The sequence below is a fragment of the Fukomys damarensis genome, unplaced genomic scaffold, assembly GCF_012274545.1.
Source record: "Fukomys damarensis isolate Sample0158 unplaced genomic scaffold, DMR_v1.0_HiC HiC_scaffold_39, whole genome shotgun sequence".
NCBI lineage: Eukaryota > Metazoa > Chordata > Mammalia > Rodentia > Bathyergidae > Fukomys > Fukomys damarensis.
In genome coordinates, this window is record NW_022900951.1 from 55941937 (window position 1) to 55958069 (window position 16133).

The following is a 16133-nucleotide window of genomic DNA, read 5'->3' on the forward strand; positions in this document are numbered from 1 at the left end:
ACTAGTTATCTTTTCTGTCCTGAATCATCTTTCAACTGTCCCCTCAGGTGGGGAGGATGGGCAGAAGCGGCGCCGCAACCGGCCTGAAGCCTTCCCCACTGCTGAAGATATCTTTGCTAAGTTCCAGCACCTTTCACATTATGACCAACACCAGGTCACGGCTCAGGTGTGGGCCTAAGCCCAGCCCCCCTTCCCACATTCTGGCCTCCTGTCCTGTTTTTATCTTTTTTACCCCCTAGGCAGGCTAAGCCTGCTGGTCTCATCCCCTTCCACCATCGTTGATTTCCTGCTTCCCTGGTTCTTCTTCCCTCCCTCCACTTCTGTCTCACTCCCACTGCCCTTATCAGGTCTCCCGGAATGTTCTGGAGCAGATCACGAGCTTTGCCCTTGGCATGTCATACCACTTGCCTCTGGTGCAGCATGTGCAGTTCATCTTCGACCTCATGGAATATTCACTCAGCATCAGTGGCCTCATCGACTTTGCCATTCAGGTGGGGAAGTTAGGGGAGATAAGGGTAAAGGAAGAAATTCTGTGCTTCGTAGGATCGTGAGGACAGGAGTAGAGGTTCCAGCCATTTTCCCAGGCTGTTTGGAGGGGGTAGAAAGACTAGTACAGAGGAAGTGGAACGTGAGCTGTGACTAGGAATAGAGACTTAAGTGTTCCCTGGGGAGGCCCAACAGACAGATAAGAACATTGGGTACAGAATGTCCTCCCACAGTGGAGTTCATAGATCTGTCCTGGAGACTGGTTAGATGTGTCCTTAGTAGAACAAAAGACGGTGCATGTAGAAATAGGGCCCTTGTATGTCAAGGCAGCTCCAGTAGGAAGGGGCTCAGGCCTGGCCTTTCCTCCCAGAAAGGGGGGTTATGTGTGACTTGAAGGGCATCTTCTCTTCTCTCACCCCCATCCACTGTGCTAGCTGCTGAATGAACTGAGTGTGGTTGAGGCTGAGCTGCTTCTCAAGTCCTCGGATCTGGTAGGCAGCTATACTACCAGCCTGTGCCTGTGCATCGTGGCCGTCCTACGCCACTATCACGCCTGCCTCATCCTCAACCAGGACCAGATGGCACAGGTCTTTGAGGGGTAAGCAGAGTTTCAGAAGACCCGAAACATACAGGGCTCTGGCAAATGCTGGTGACGTTGCTTGGGAGGAACATCTGGGCTCAGGAAGGAATGATGTTACCAAGAGGCTGGAATCTGCTTCAGAGGGCCTCTGTGCCCTGGACCCTGTAACACCACCTGTTGATCCTCCCAACCCTGCCTCTTACGACAGGCTGTGTGGTGTAGTGAAGCATGGGATGAACCGGTCAGATGGCTCCTCTGCAGAACGCTGTATCCTTGCATATCTCTATGATCTGTACACCTCCTGTAGCCATTTAAAGAGCAAATTTGGGGAGCTCTTCAGGTAAGAGAGGTGGGAGGTAAGGGGTAGAGAGTGGGACCTAGTCCCGTCTCCTTCCCATTACCATCCACTTCAGGAGCAGAGCACAGCCCATTATCCTGTTGTCTACCCAGGGTCAGTTATAGACCATGCCCTCTATGTGCCATTGTGTTACTGAGAGCAGGCCTTCTGCTTCCCAGGACCCTTCCCTGTTCCTTAGTTTCACATGGCTCCTTTGCTGCCCAGTTTGCTGCGGTACATCTCCCTTTTTCTTATCTCAAAAGTCCCTGTCCCTCACCTTTTTTTCTTTTCTCCCCTCTGCTGACCACCCTTGTACCCTACTGGACCTTATTCAACACTGCTATCTCCTTTCCCCACCCCTGCAGTGACTTTTGCTCAAAAGTGAAAAACACCATTTACTGCAATGTGGAGCCATCGGAATCCAATATGCGCTGGGCACCCGAGTTCATGATCGACACCCTGGAAAACCCTGCTGCTCACACCTTCACCTACACGGGGCTAGGCAAGAGCCTTAGTGAGAACCCTGCTAACCGCTACAGCTTTGTCTGCAACGCCCTTATGCATGTCTGTGTGGGGCACCATGATCCCGATAGGTATGGGGCATAGGGGGTACTGAGGAATGGGCATCACACCCCAGCCTGGTGTTGGGGGGTGACATACCTGGGAGGTACTGCACCTTTGATTACTACTGGGGAAGAGATGAAAAACTATGGAGTCTGAGGTTTTGTGGCGCAATCCTTTTCCTGAGGCACTTGTATTTTTCCCTAGGGTGAATGACATCGCAATCCTGTGTGCAGAGCTGACGGGCTACTGCAAGTCGCTGAGTGCAGAGTGGTTAGGAGTACTTAAGGCATTGTGCTGTTCCTCTAACAATGGCACTTGTGGCTTCAATGATCTCCTCTGCAATGTAGATGTGAGATTTGGGGTGGGCAGTTCGCAGGGCAGAGGTCTGGTTGTCACGAAATTTGTCAAGAGTTCTGTGTGGAGGCATGTCACTTTGAGTGGGTGCCCTCTCTCCACACTGAGCTGCCACATCTGTCTGTTCTTTCCTCCAGGTCAGTGACCTATCTTTCCATGACTCCCTGGCTACTTTTGTTGCCATCCTCATTGCTCGGCAGTGTTTGCTCCTGGAAGATCTGATTCGCTGTGCGGCCATCCCTTCACTCCTTAATGCCGGTGAACTACCAATCCATAACCTTTAGAATTTCTGAACCCCACATTTTTTTTATACCAGGGATCAATCCCACATTTCAATACATGATGACTGTCCTCTCTTTGTTGGGCATGGGACACTGCTGTGGCTCCTTGGCCCTTACTAGGCCAGTGCTTTAGTGCACTCCAGGCTGGAAGGGACCTGTTTTTTCTTTCTTTTTTTGGGGGGGGGCCTCCCTTCCCTGGGCCTGTTTTCTAACTAACCCTGATCTTTCTATGTGTTTGTGTGTGTGTCTGTGATGTTCTGAGGATGGAACCCAGGGCCTGATGCATTCTTAGCATGTGTTGTGTTCAGAGCTACAGCCCTAGGCCCATGACCTTTTTATTGTTTGATCCTTCAACTACATAACAGTTGTCTGCTTTTTCTTTCATCTTACCTATTTTCCCCCTTATTGCTCCCTCCACACGCATTCTCTCTCTCTCTCTCTCTCTCTCTCTCTCTCTCTCTCTCTCTCTCTCACACACACACACACACACACACACACACACACACACACACACGGAGTTTGATTTCATCCTTTTCAGATCTGTTTGTCTTCCTTTTAGCTTGTAGTGAACAGGACTCAGAGCCAGGTGCTCGACTCACCTGCCGCATCCTCCTCCATCTTTTCAAGACACCACAACTCAATCCTTGCCAGTCTGATGGAAGTAAGTGACCCTGATCCAAGCCAGGTGCCAGTAGAAAGCCCTCCCCCTTCCTGTTCTTTTCCCTGATTTAAGCTTCCTCTCCAGATAAGCCTACAGTCGGAATCCGCTCCTCCTGTGACCGCCACCTGCTGGCTGCCTCCCAGAACCGCATCGTGGATGGAGCTGTGTTTGCTGTTCTCAAGGCTGTGTTTGTACTTGGTACGGGGTAGGAAGGGAGTGGTGCCAGAAGTGTGTATAGGGTGGAGCTCAACTACAAGGGACAGTGTTTCTTCCTCCGGAAGGTGGTCCCTCTGACCTTGAGGAGAGGAGGGAAAGACATATATTTCTGTCCCATAGGGCAGCATTTGGAGAGTTTCTGCCTTTGTAGGCCCAGGGTGGATCTGTACACAAGTGTTCTGATCTCACTCTGCCCTCCTTATCTTCCACCCTGAACCACAGGGGATGCAGAACTGAAGGGTTCAGGCTTCACTGTGACAGGAGGAACAGAAGAACTTCCAGAGGAGGAGGGAGGAGGTGGCAGTGGCGGTCGGAGGCAGGGTGGCCGCAATATCTCTGTGGAGACAGCTAGTCTGGATGTCTATGCCAAGTACGTGCTTCGCAGCATCTGCCAACAGGTCAGTCCCACCTTCCACACCTTCTAAATTCCTCTGTGTAATATAGGCTTATTTCTAGCCCATGATTGCACCACCTCCCTACTATATACATCGGGTCCCTTACCCAACCCCAGCACATCCCTCCTCCTAACCCCCCCTTACTGGTTGCCCCCAGTCCCTGATTATCAGCTTCCTCAGGAATGGGTAGGAGAACGTTGCCTTAAGTCACTGTGTGAGGACAGCAATGATCTACAAGATCCAGTGTTGAGTAGTGCTCAGGCCCAGCGCCTCATGCAGCTTATCTGCTACCCACATCGACTGTTGGACAACGAGGATGGGGAAAACCCCCAAAGGCAGCGCATTAAGCGTATTCTTCAGGTAAGCAAAGGTGATGGAGGTTTTGGAAGGAATTATGGGGCCTATCTTGAGAAGCAATAAAAACCAAGAAGAGACAGGGAGTTCATTAGACTGGAAGACAGATAAAGATGTAGGAGAAGGGGTGAGAGCAGCAGCTCCAGCACAGGTTTGGGAATAAATCCAATATGGTTTAGACCCAAGAGTAAGACTATGAGGTGAGTACATAGCTGCCTGAAGTGAGTGAGTGTAGCTCATGAGTGAGAGGTGTAATATCTGGAAGGCCTGGCCTGGGGCTTTGTGTATTTGGCCCTTTGGCTGTGACTCAGTAACTGAATAGTAAATAGGTACTGCTTATTAAGCATGGATTTTGTATGCAGATACTGTGTGTGGCCCTGTATATACATTTTCTCATTTAACCTTCACAACCTTATGCAGCAGGTATAAGTATCTATTTGACCAATGAGGAAACTGAGGCTTAAAGAGGTTAAATAACTTCTCCAAGGTTACACAGCTAGTAAGTTTAGAGTTGGTATGTGAATGCAGGTATGCCTGTGCCCTTTCCACTACTGTAGACATTCAGGTGATTGGAGGGTGGAAAAATAAGGCCATGGAGAAAAACCTCAAGGAATGAGGTCTTTTCAGTAGGAGGAGATAGTGCTGAAGGGAGATTAGCTAACAGTAGCTTTCCAATCTCCACAGGACATTGAGAGATTGTCTTGAAAGGCCTTGTCAAGGACTTTAAGCAGCTGATCTAAAACAACAGGCAGGCTTCAACTTTAATATCAAGTATTTAAAGGTTAAATACTATGCAGAACTTTCTGATGTAAAGAGATGTGAAGCTGTGGAACAAGAATCTAGGGGAAGATGTGAAATCTTGAATTGCATTTAAAATAGGCTGGATTTCAGCTATTTTGGATTATTTAAATGTAATCTTTCCGAAAAAGCTGTCGCCTTTTAGACCCGTAGAAACCTGTGATTCAAGGTTATGGGAGATTTGGCTGGGCATGGTGGCACATACCTGTAGTCCCAGCTTTCTGGGAGACTGAACCAGGAGGATTGCAAATTGGAGCCCAGCCTGGGCAACTTGGCAACTTAGCAAGACCCTGTCTCAAAATAAAAAATAAAAGGCTGAAGATACAGCTCAGTGCAAAGGCCCTGGGTGGTTCAAGGCCCAGTACTGAACATACAAAGGAAAGAAAAAGTTTCTTGTTTGTTTGTTTTGAGAGAGGGTCTCACTATGTAGCCCAGGCTGGCCTCAAACCCGTGACAAACCTCATACCTCAGCCTCCCAAGTGCTGAGATTACAGCATGCACCACCACACCTGATAAGAAAAAGTTTGTGTTAAAAGAAGAAGTTATGGGAGATTAGGAATTGGCTATAGAATGGTGGGTAGCTGGGGGTGACACGGTGATTACTAGCTTGGGGTGGGGCTTCTACCACAGAACTTGGACCAGTGGACCATGCGCCAGTCTTCCCTGGAACTGCAACTTATGATCAAGCAGACCCCTAACAATGTGAGTAATGCCTTCCTAGACCCTCACTTTCCTATGCTCACCTTCAGCTGAGGGAGATGAGCCATCATAAAAGAACCTGGGTTCTAGTCAGGTATGACAGCATATTCCTGAAATCCCAACACCCTGGGAAGCTGAGGCAAGAGAATCACAAGTTTGAGCCTTGCCCAGACAACTTAATGAATTAGTAAGTCCCTGTCTAAAAAAGAAAGAAAAAGAAAAAAGGCTGGCATTGTGGGTCAGTGTGAAGGACCTAGATTCAATCCCCACTACCACCACCACCACAAACAAAAAAAACCTAGGTCCTACCCTTAGGCTCTGGAACTGAGAAAAATAAGAGGATATGGGAAAATGGCAGGCATGTAGAGCTGGTGATAAGAGAAATGGTTGGTACTGTTGGAGTTCTCACACTCCAACGCCGCGCTTGTGGGGAAGCTTGGCAAGGCTGGTGGTGGAGCCTGTTTCTTGGGTCACAGATGTAGGAGGAATGCAAAGAAGACAGTGGGGAATGGGAGAAGTATGGAGGCACTGGAGAGCACAATTTTCAACATTTGTGTTCCTACCTTCCTTTCAACCTCTGCAGATGCTCTCCTTCAGCCTCATCTCCCATCCCTCTTACCAGGTGTCTTCCTTTGCCTGTGGCTACCTATTTTAGCAGCTGTATGCCTTTCATCCTCCCTAGGAGATGAACTCCCTCCTAGAGAACATCGCCAAGGCCACAATTGAAGTTTTCCAGCAGTCAGCAGAGACAGGGTCATCTTCTGGAAGCACGGCAAACAACATGCCTAGCAGCAGCAAGACCAAACCTGTGCTCAGGTTGGGTAGAAACATGTTAGGACTTATCCTCTCGTGAATTTCTCTATTAGTTGCATGAATATCTGCCTCATGGAGATACTGTGCATAACCAGGGAAAGGAGACTTCCCCACAACCCCATGTCCTCTGTCCTACAGCTCTCTAGAACGCTCTGGTGTATGGCTGGTGGCTCCCCTCATCGCCAAACTGCCCACCTCTGTACAGGGGCATGTGTTAAAGGCTGCTGGGGAGGAATTGGAGAAGGGTCAGCACCTAGGCTCCTCTTCTCGAAAAGAACGTGATCGACAAAAACAGAAGAGGTAAAGGGCCTGTGGGGGCACTGGGATTGAGAAAGGAGAAGAGGCAGGCCCAGTGAAGAATAGAATTTGGGACTCAGGGCTGAGAATGGACATCATAGGGATGTGGCACATCAAGGGTTAAGAGTGGCATGGATGACCGGGAGGCCAGTCTTAGTCTGGGATTTCGAGGAATGAGTGGTTGGAAGTTGCCCAGTCCCCAAACCATGGTCCTCTCCACTCTGCTTTACTCCTCTTTTTCCCTTCCCTGCCCTCTCTTTCCCTCCTCTCCTTTCCCTTCCTCTCCTCTCTCCCCTTTTCTCCTTTCTCCTCCCTCTTCCTTGCCCCCTTTTCTCATTTTCCTTCCATTTCTAGCATGTCCCTGTTGAGCCAGCAGCCCTTCCTATCCCTGGTGCTGACATGTCTGAAAGGGCAGGATGAGCAACGTGAGGGACTCCTTACCTCCCTGTACAGCCAGGTGCACCAGGTATGGGTTTTTGGGCTGTGGAGGTGGGCAGAAGGGCAGGGAAGCATGTACCTAAGAGGCTACCATGTACTTGGAACTTTCATTAGTTTTTGATAAAAACCCAGAAGATCCCTGAGTTGCATGTTAAACTTATTTCTATTGTAGATTGTGAATAATTGGCGAGATGACCAGTACTTAGATGATTACAAACCAAAGCAGCTAATGCACGAGGCACTCAAACTGCGGCTCAACCTGGTGAGGGGGAAGCTGGGGAGAAGAAAGGAGGTGGAGCTAGAAATGCAGTAAAGAAGTTTGAGTTGGAGAGGGCAGGGATGAGGATGGAGACCCCAGATTTTTGGAATGTTCAAGTGTTACCCCTGGTTGTAGGGCCTGAGAGTTGTTAAAGGGACCAGATCGCTGGTCAGGGTCCAATTGTTGCATGCCTTGGATCCTTACAGGCATTCTTCCCTCAGTGTCCTAGATTCTGGCAGGTCCCTATATATGCTAGCAGCCCGCAGTGGAATGTTGAATGGAATCCCATCATTTTATAAATAAGGAAACAGGTCCAGATATGTCAAGAATTCAGCCATTGACCCAATATCATGGAGCAAATCATAGGTGCAAATGGAACTGGATCTTGGGGATTCCAACTCCTCCCAGCCCAGGCTGTGACTAACCTAAGCTGACCATTTCCCTGAAGCCCTCTGACTGATCTGTGGCCCTGGCAGGTGGGGGGCATGTTTGATACGGTGCAGCGTAGCACTCAGCAGACCACAGAGTGGGCTGTGCTCCTCCTGGAGATCATCATCAGTGGCACTGTTGACATGCAGTCCAACAAGTAAGCAGTTCCCTACCCCAAAGGGACCCCTGTTTTCATGCCAGTTGCGACGTCTGCTGAGATGAGTGTGTGGCTGATACTGTGGACTGTAACCCTGGGTTCCCCACCCAGTCTTGGTGCCCTTGGAATGACATGTTTAACAGCCCTCCTTGCTTTTGTTGTCCCCAGAGGCCTTTTTCTTTCTTAATTTCTTTCTTATCTGGGTACACCTCTCCCCGGTTCCTGTTACAGTGAGCTCTTTACTACGGTGTTGGACATGCTGAGTGTACTCATCAATGGGACCCTAGCTGCAGACATGTCTAGCATCTCGCAAGGCAGTATGGAGGAGAATAAACGTGCATACATGAACCTGGTGAAGAAGCTGCAGGTGAGCAGAGGAGGCAAAGGCCAGGTTTTGGGGTACTGAGATCTTGGCGCTCTCCATCCTAACTGCATTTGCCATTGATTCTCAGGGACTTATCTTGGCCTAATCCTCTACCCCTGTTCTCTATGCCATGTTCTGTGCTATTCTCTGAGGTCTCCCATGCTTCCTTTTCTGTATCTTTGAACTGTTGTCTCATCTTCCTATGCCTACAGAAGGAGTTGGGGGAGCACCAGTCAGACAGTCTGGAAAAGGTTCGCCAACTGCTGCCACTGCCCAAGCCAACCCGAGATGTCATCACGTGTGAGCCACAGGGCTCTCTTATTGACACCAAGGGCAACAAGATTGCTGGTTTTGATTCTATCTTCAAGAAGGAGGCATGTTCCACTGTCTTCCCATGCCCTCGGCCTTTTTGCAGTAACCTTGAAGCTCTGGCAGGCGCATTACTCAGAAGTCCACCAGGCTCTAAAAACTCTTTGGAGTCCCACCAAACTCTTTCTTTGGACTCCTCCTCCCAACCTCCCTTTTCACATGCTACCATTTCTTAGCACCCCCCTCCTCTTTTCTCTGTGTCCTGTCTTTTCCCACACATTTGTCTAGCTGATGCTGTATCTCTTTTCTTGTTTTTTCTCTTACCCACCACTCATCTGTGTGCATTTTTCTCTTTTTCCTCTCTGTCATTTACAGTATTTTGATGAGAAACCATAATCATTGTATATAGTTGAGAGTAAAAGGAAAAAGAGGGTAGAGTTTAAAATCCAAAGTGCAGCTGGATGTAGTGGTTCATGCCTGTAATCCCATCCTTTGGGAGGCTGAGGCAGGAAGATCACAATGAGTTCGAGGGCAGCCTGAACTATATAACAAGACCCTGTATCAAAAAAACCAAACAAAATCCTAAGTGCAGCCCCTTCATATATTACATCCTCACTTCTCTTTCTCATTGGTCTGTCCACCTGCCTGGCTCTGGCTTTCTGCCTGTCTCTGCCTTTTTCTGTCTCTCTCTACCTGCCTCTTTGTCTTTCTCTCTTCTAGTTTTTCTGTCTGACTCCACTGGTCTCTCTTTTTTTTCTGCCTTGTCTTTAGTCTGTCCCTGCTTTTCTTTTCTCTCCTTATCCCTCTTCTTCTCTGTTTTCCTCTGAATGTCAATTTCTCTCCCACCGCCTTTCCTTCTCTCTTCTCTATGCCCTGTTTTTGTCTCTGCATCTCCCAGCTCTGCCTCCACTGCTCATCCTCCTTGTTTTCCTGGCTTCATCTTTTCCCTTCACACCTCTCTTTTCCTGCCATGACTCACTCTTTTTCTCATGTATGTGTGTATATCCCTGCATGACCACGTCGTCCTCACCATCTCCTAACTGAAGCTACCTACGACTTTTCTTAATATTGCCAACAGACATTATACCCCGTTCTACAAGTTATCAAGGCCTGCTTTCTGTTCTCCAGGTCTCAACAGCTGATTGTCTCATTTTCTGGAACAGGGTCTACAAGTTTCCACCAAACTGAAGCTCTCTCCCTGGGATCTGTTTGAGGGGTTGAAGCCATCGGCACCTCTCTCCTGGGGCTGGTTTGGGACAGTCCGGGTTGATCGGCGAGTGGCTCGAGGGGAGGAGCAGCAACGGTTGCTGCTCTATCACACACACCTGAGGCCCCGGCCTCGTGCCTACTACCTGGAGCCACTGCCACTGCCACCAGAAGATGAGGAGCCACCGGCTCCCACCCTTCTGGAACCTGAGAAAAAGGCCCCTGAGCCTCCCAAAACTGACAAACCAGGAGCTGCTCCACCCAGCACTGAGGAACGCAAGAAGAAGTCCACTAAGGGCAAAAAGCGTAGCCAGCCAACCACGAAGACAGAGGTCAGTGCCCTCCCCCGCCTCCATGCTTTTCCCCCAGCCCTCTTCATGACTTTGTGACCAGTAGAGAATGAGTTTTTGGTTTATAGGAGGCATATGGTATTTGTGGAGAGGGGTATCAGTAGAATCGTAAAAACTAGCAGTGTGAATGCAGGTCCTTCTCACCCCACTTCTTCACAATCCCCTCACCTTTCTCTTCTGCCGCCCACACAGGACTATGGTATGGGCCCAGGTCGGAGCGGCCCCTATGGTGTGACAGTGCCTCCAGACCTCTTGCACCATGCAAACCCTAGCTCCATATCCCACCTTAGCTACAGGCAGGGCTCCATAGGCCTGTACACCCAGAACCAGCCACTGCCTGCAGGTGAGTACCAGCCATTAGGAATATTCCTTCTACCAAAGGACTACACCACTACTCTGGGGCGCTGTGGGTGCCTAGCACTCAGAGTGCTGGAGGGAGGAGGAGCCCAGAGAGGTCAGTCTGCTCTCCTTTCCAGGTGGCCCTCGTGTGGACCCATACCGACCTGTGCGGTTACCAATGCAGAAGCTGCCCACCCGACCAACTTACCCTGGAGTGCTGCCCACAACCATGACTAGTGTCATGGGCCTTGAACCCTCATCTTATAAGACCTCTGTGTACCGGCAGCAGCAACCTGCAGTGCCCCAGGGACAGCGCCTTCGCCAGCAGCTCCAGGCAAAGATAGTGAGAGGGGCAGTAGGGAGGGCTGCCAGGGAGAGGGGCTTTTACAAGTTACAGGACTGAGGAGATACTTGGGATCTTCACAAGGACACTCAGTGTGGGAAATACAAGAAATTACATGGCAGAAAGCATTTCCTGAGTTTTGAGTTTTTCTCTTTTGTCCCTTAGCAGAGCCAGGGGATGTTGGGACAGTCATCTGTCCATCAGATGACTCCCAGTTCTTCTTATGGCCTGCAGACCTCCCAGGTAAGGGCCTGGGGTTCTGAGCATCTGGGAGAGAAAGGGAAGTGCTCTGCACACTCTTAGCCCTGACTCCTTTCCTCCTTCGCTCCAGGGCTATACTCCTTATGTTTCTCATGTGGGACTGCAGCAACACACAGGCCCCGCAGGTACCATGGTGCCCCCCAGCTACTCCAGCCAGCCTTATCAGAGCACCCACCCTTCTACCAATCCTACTCTTGTAGATCCTACCCGCCACCTGCAACAACGGCCCAGTGGCTATGTGCACCAACAGGCCCCAACCTATGGACATGGACTGACTTCCACTCAAAGGTACTCAAAGTAGTTTTGGGTTGGGAAGGGACACCGAGGTATGAGGGAGCATTTGATCTGGAAAACCCACTCCTGAAGGTGATGGGCCTGGTCCATACTCTTTAGAGATAGTGAGAACACTTATCTGGCTAAGTAGCCCATAACAAGAAAAGGCTAGAGCTGGAAGGAATCATTTGCCCAACTCCGATAAGAAAAGATCTGGGGTTTATAGACATAGTACGTGATAAGCCAATATTCAGTGATTGATTGAGGATGTACTAACAAATAAATACCCTGGTTAATGTTAGTTAAGCCTAGTTAAGACTAGTAACTGTCTTCAGGCTCTGTAGTTTATGATTTAGAACACTACTAGGGAGTGGGCTGATTAACTTCCCACTGTATGGCCCACCCTTTACTAAGTAGGACTGCCTGAAATAAAAGATAGCAATAGATAGATAGACAGACCCTCACCACAAGAAATTTTTACTCTGGTTGAGGAGTAAAAATATTACAGTAGAGAATATTATGAGCAAAGATAGAATCAGGTCTGCATTTGGGTGTTGTAAAGTAAAATGGGAATTCAGAAAAAGTGGGATGCTGTCAGTGTGGACCTGAGTCACTGGAGAAAGAGTCATGAAGGTGGGTCAGACCTGAGTTGGCCTTTGAAGAGTATTCCTTTGATGGGAATTTGTGAAAAAGAGGAGAAAGAAAGGTATTTCAAGTGGGGGATATAGTATGAATGGGCTTGGAGCAAGAATGAGTAGTGTTGGAGATGGAAAGGAGTGTAGAATTTGTGCTGAGAAGTAGTGGGGGCTAGGCTCTTAGAGAGGGCAGGTTGGTAGATGGCCCTGAATGTTGAGCTTTATTACTGAGATTTAATCCCAGTAAGTCATCTTTTGATTAGGACAGTGATAGGAGGAGTTGGGCAGGTTGAGAGGTTAGTGTGGAATGAGTAGACAGTATGCATAGGGGAAGATGAGTGAAGATGTAAGACACAACAGGGAAACCAGCTAGAGACTGCCCCAGGGATTTGGGTACAGACGGCATAAGGAATAGTAAGACAACTTGAAATGTTACTGGGAAAGGCAGCAACGACAAAAAACCTCAGTGAGTGTTTGTAGAATGTGTCATGTGCTGAGACTGTTTTTCATAAAAGGAAAAATAGCTAAACTGAATTGAAAAATTCCTAATCATTAAGGATATGAGGGGCCGGGGATTTAGCTCAGTGGTTCCGCCTGCCTTGAAAGTGAAAGGACCTGAGTTTGATCTCTGATACAAAAAAAAAAAGGATATGAGACACTAAAGTGGAGTATTATCTTTGCACCTTATTCCCTAACCTAGAAGCCTGTCAGACTGCAAAGGGTTCTTCTGGTTACTACCAAGAGAGAATGAATTCAGTGACTTGTTAAGAAGTTTCCTTTGTACTGTCCCACTCTCCCTGCCCCATGCCTTGACCCCTGGATCTCTTGTCTCTGGAGATTTTCACATCAGACACTGCAGCAGACACCCATGATGGGTACCATGACTCCGATGAGTGCCCAGGGCGTCCAGGCAGGCGTCCGCTCAACTTCCATTCTGCCTGAGCAGCAGCAGCAACAGCAACAGCAGCAGCAGCAACAACAGCAGCAACAGCAACAGCAGCAGCAGCAACAACAGCAGCAACAGCAGCAACAGCAGCAGCAGTACCACATGCGGCAACAGCAGCAGCAGATCCTACGGGTAAGGCCTCAGGACTCCATCTAAGGCTTGGGAGCCCAAGGAGGAAGAGGCCTACGTTCATGCCACACTGTCACTAGGATTAAATGAGCCCATGGTGTGCTAAGCACCCAACTGAGTGGCTGCCTAAGGTGGTGCTTAAGTTGGTGCCTTCCTGTCCCCCTTTTCGTGTTTGCCAAGGATCAGAATGGGAGAGAGTTGGACACTGTTTGCCAGGTACTCTAGATTTGGCCTCTTTCTAGCAGTGGTCTGAGAATGGAAGATGGGGACCCAGAGTTCCCTCTGCATCTTGGCCTCGACTCCCCTCCGTCACTGCTCCTTTGTTTTTCTCAGAAGTATCTCTTGTATCTTCATAGCAGCAACAGCAGCAGCAGCAGCAGCAACAGCAGCAGCAGCAGCAGCAGCAGCAGCAACACCAGCAGCAACAGCAGCAACAGGCAGCTCCTCCCCAACCCCAGCCCCAGTCCCAGCCCCAGGTAGCTGCTCAACATCAGCCCTAGGCTCAGGGTCAGCTGCCTAAGTTGAGCATGCAACCAATGAACTGGGTTGGGGTCAGTATGCAATGAGGTAGCCATGGGAAGTAGGGCATGGCACTCTACAAGGGGAGGAAGATGAGGATGAAGAGCGAGGCAGATGTTAGAGTTCGACCTTCTGCTTCCTGTTTCCACCTCAGTTCCAGCGCCAGGGGCTTCAGCAGACCCAGCAGCAGCAACAGACAGCAGCTTTGGTCCGGCAACTCCAACAACAACTCTCCAGTAAGCCTGCCTTCTTCCCCAAGGGAGCCCTAGAATAAGTGAGCGACAGGGTGGGCAAAGGTAGCTGTGGTGACTGCTTCAGGCCCAAGTTATGGGGGATCCCTCCCTCTCCTCCCTTCCCCCTTCATCTGATTAGCTTTCCTCCTGCATATGTACAGGCCTGCTTGGTCTCCCACCCTGACAATCTCTGGTTTTTCACACAGATACCCAGCCACAGCCCAGTACCAACATATTTGGACGCTACTGAGCCATCTGGAAGAACTGCTTATGCACTGGATGTGGCCCTACCCTTTCCTCTTAATTCCCAATCCTCTGCGGGCTAGCACCAGTAATGGTTGGGGCCCTTCCCTCAGGCTCCATTTTTAATAAGTTTTTAGTATTTTTGTTAATGTGAAGCATTGAGCTGTTGGGTTTTTGTATATTATTTATATAGAGACCCCAGAGCTGTTGCACCCAATACACAGAGCTTCTTTGCAAAGGGAGTGTGTGAATTCTGTGTCAGAAAAGGTTGGTCTTTTGGGAGAGTGCTGGGGGCTGGACCAACAAGACAGAGCCTTTGCGTGGTGCAGATCATCTCTCCTGTTTACTTCCCACCTCCTATCTTTCTGAATTCTGATTGAATGCCTGCCCTCTCCTCTGGCTCCAAAGCAACATGTTGAGCGAGGTATAGGCCCTCCATCTCTTAAGAAGGGCAGCTCGCCTCATCATCTCACCATTGCCACATCGCTTCCTCCATGGGGGACATACCACTGGGATTGGGCAGGACCATTAGGCCAGAGGAAAAATCAAGGGAACCCAATTTTCCTTTTATAACACCCCAGCTGGTGGCCTTTGAGCACTGAAGGTAGTGTGGAGATGACAGCTACTGGCTACCCCTTTGGCCATGTTGTGTGGTCCCATCATGCCCCGGGTAGCATCCTTTCCCTAAGTCCTATTTCTGAGATGAGAAATTGCCCTTTGTCAGCCTGTGCCATCATAGAGTAGGTGGTGGAAGGGCAATGTGGCTCTGAGAGGAAAGAGCCCAGTGAGAAGCAGCACCTGTTTCTCTGCCCTGCTGCTGGAACTGTTCTGTTTTCACATGACCCACCTTGACAATTACCCAGGATGACTATCACTCACTCCCATTTTACAGTACAGAAACTTAAAACTTGTTTCAGAGTAATATTTGGAGCTGTTGCTGGACCATTCTCAGGTCCCCTTCCTTGTGCTTTGAGTCCTAAATCCAAGGCTGTGCAGGAGAACCAACCGCTTTAGACAGTGGAGTCTTCGGACCGCCTATCTAGGACTGGAAGAGGACCAGCTGCAGCCCGGTGGGTGGTGGGTGGGCTGTACAGAAAGATCTGGCAATTAAGCGTAATGTCCAAGCCATTGTTGCTGTGCCCTGTTGCTAAGAAGTGTCAAGTGTGCAGGTAAAACAAGGAGTACCAATTAATACCCAAGTTATAAAAAAAATCCCTCTCCATGGACCCATCTACAAAGCCCTGGTGCATATGGAATTTTCAAAGTTTTAAGAGTTACGTGCACGAGGAATTGACAGGGTAAATGCGGTAAATGCGAACATGACAAACTTCCTGCATAATTCTGGCCTAACAAACACCGAGGAGCCACAGGGGTAGAGGCTTCTCTGGGATAAGGGATATTCAGAGAGGGAATGGGTGCTTGGCCAACTGGGTAGGTGCACTACATATAGAAGTGCAGACAACTGGGCCGGCTGAAGCAGTAGGGGGAGTGGAGCGACATCGACCTTTGGACCTTTGGGAGAGTAACAGGATGAGGGCTAAGTAGCCTCACTAGTGATTGCTGCCTGGGTAGTGCTTGTGCTGAGGAGAGGTGAGGGAGGTTGAGGCATGTCTGTGGAGTGTGACTGGGGGGGGTGTCCTGCTTGCAGTACCTCAGTTTCTCCCTGTGTTTCAAGCTCTCAAGCTTTGCAGGTAAAGTTTAGACTGGCTGCCGTGAAAGATCACCTGCCTGATAATTTAATGAGGTGTGTGTATGTTGAGACTGGAGAGGGTGTGGGTAGAGCTTGCCTGAGCAGGGGCAAAGGGGGTTGGGGCCAGAACTTGTGCCATCTCTGGCACAAAAGGAGTTAATGGCAGGGACCGCGC

The 16133-nt window shown here is 49.4% G+C and overlaps 1 protein-coding gene across 6 annotated transcripts in view; it reads left to right on the top strand.

Annotated features, from left to right (window-relative positions):
* Nucleotides 1–14512, top strand: part of Med12 (mediator complex subunit 12) — a 23568-nt gene extending 9056 nt beyond the window's left edge. Inside the window, exons 18-45 of one of the 6 annotated variants that reach the window (XM_033760096.1) lie at nucleotides 48–166; nucleotides 348–491; nucleotides 921–1084; nucleotides 1275–1406; nucleotides 1769–1996; nucleotides 2172–2316; nucleotides 2459–2579; nucleotides 3162–3263; nucleotides 3348–3461; nucleotides 3702–3877; nucleotides 4055–4234; nucleotides 5657–5728; nucleotides 6408–6541; nucleotides 6677–6838; nucleotides 7190–7301; nucleotides 7446–7535; nucleotides 8009–8118; nucleotides 8350–8485; nucleotides 8695–8856; nucleotides 9955–10329; nucleotides 10540–10690; nucleotides 10824–11029; nucleotides 11195–11272; nucleotides 11361–11578; nucleotides 13036–13276; nucleotides 13630–13749; nucleotides 13947–14028; nucleotides 14232–14512. In XM_033760096.1, the coding sequence (XP_033615987.1) occupies nucleotides 48–166; nucleotides 348–491; nucleotides 921–1084; nucleotides 1275–1406; nucleotides 1769–1996; nucleotides 2172–2316; nucleotides 2459–2579; nucleotides 3162–3263; nucleotides 3348–3461; nucleotides 3702–3877; nucleotides 4055–4234; nucleotides 5657–5728; nucleotides 6408–6541; nucleotides 6677–6838; nucleotides 7190–7301; nucleotides 7446–7535; nucleotides 8009–8118; nucleotides 8350–8485; nucleotides 8695–8856; nucleotides 9955–10329; nucleotides 10540–10690; nucleotides 10824–11029; nucleotides 11195–11272; nucleotides 11361–11578; nucleotides 13036–13276; nucleotides 13630–13749; nucleotides 13947–14028; nucleotides 14232–14275 (4118 nt within the window). In that variant the 3' untranslated portion in view covers nucleotides 14276–14512. Of the gene's footprint in view, nucleotides 1–47; nucleotides 167–347; nucleotides 492–920; nucleotides 1085–1274; nucleotides 1407–1768; nucleotides 1997–2171; nucleotides 2317–2458; nucleotides 2580–3161; nucleotides 3264–3347; nucleotides 3462–3701; nucleotides 3878–4054; nucleotides 4235–5656; nucleotides 5729–6407; nucleotides 6542–6676; nucleotides 6839–7189; nucleotides 7302–7445; nucleotides 7536–8008; nucleotides 8119–8349; nucleotides 8486–8694; nucleotides 8857–9954; nucleotides 10330–10539; nucleotides 10691–10823; nucleotides 11030–11194; nucleotides 11273–11360; nucleotides 11579–13035; nucleotides 13750–13946; nucleotides 14029–14231 lie in introns of those variants that run through there. The other 5 variants (XM_033760095.1, XM_033760091.1, XM_033760092.1 and 2 more) reach the window with 5 other exon arrangements.
* The last annotated feature ends 1621 nt before the right edge of the window (nucleotides 14513–16133 follow it).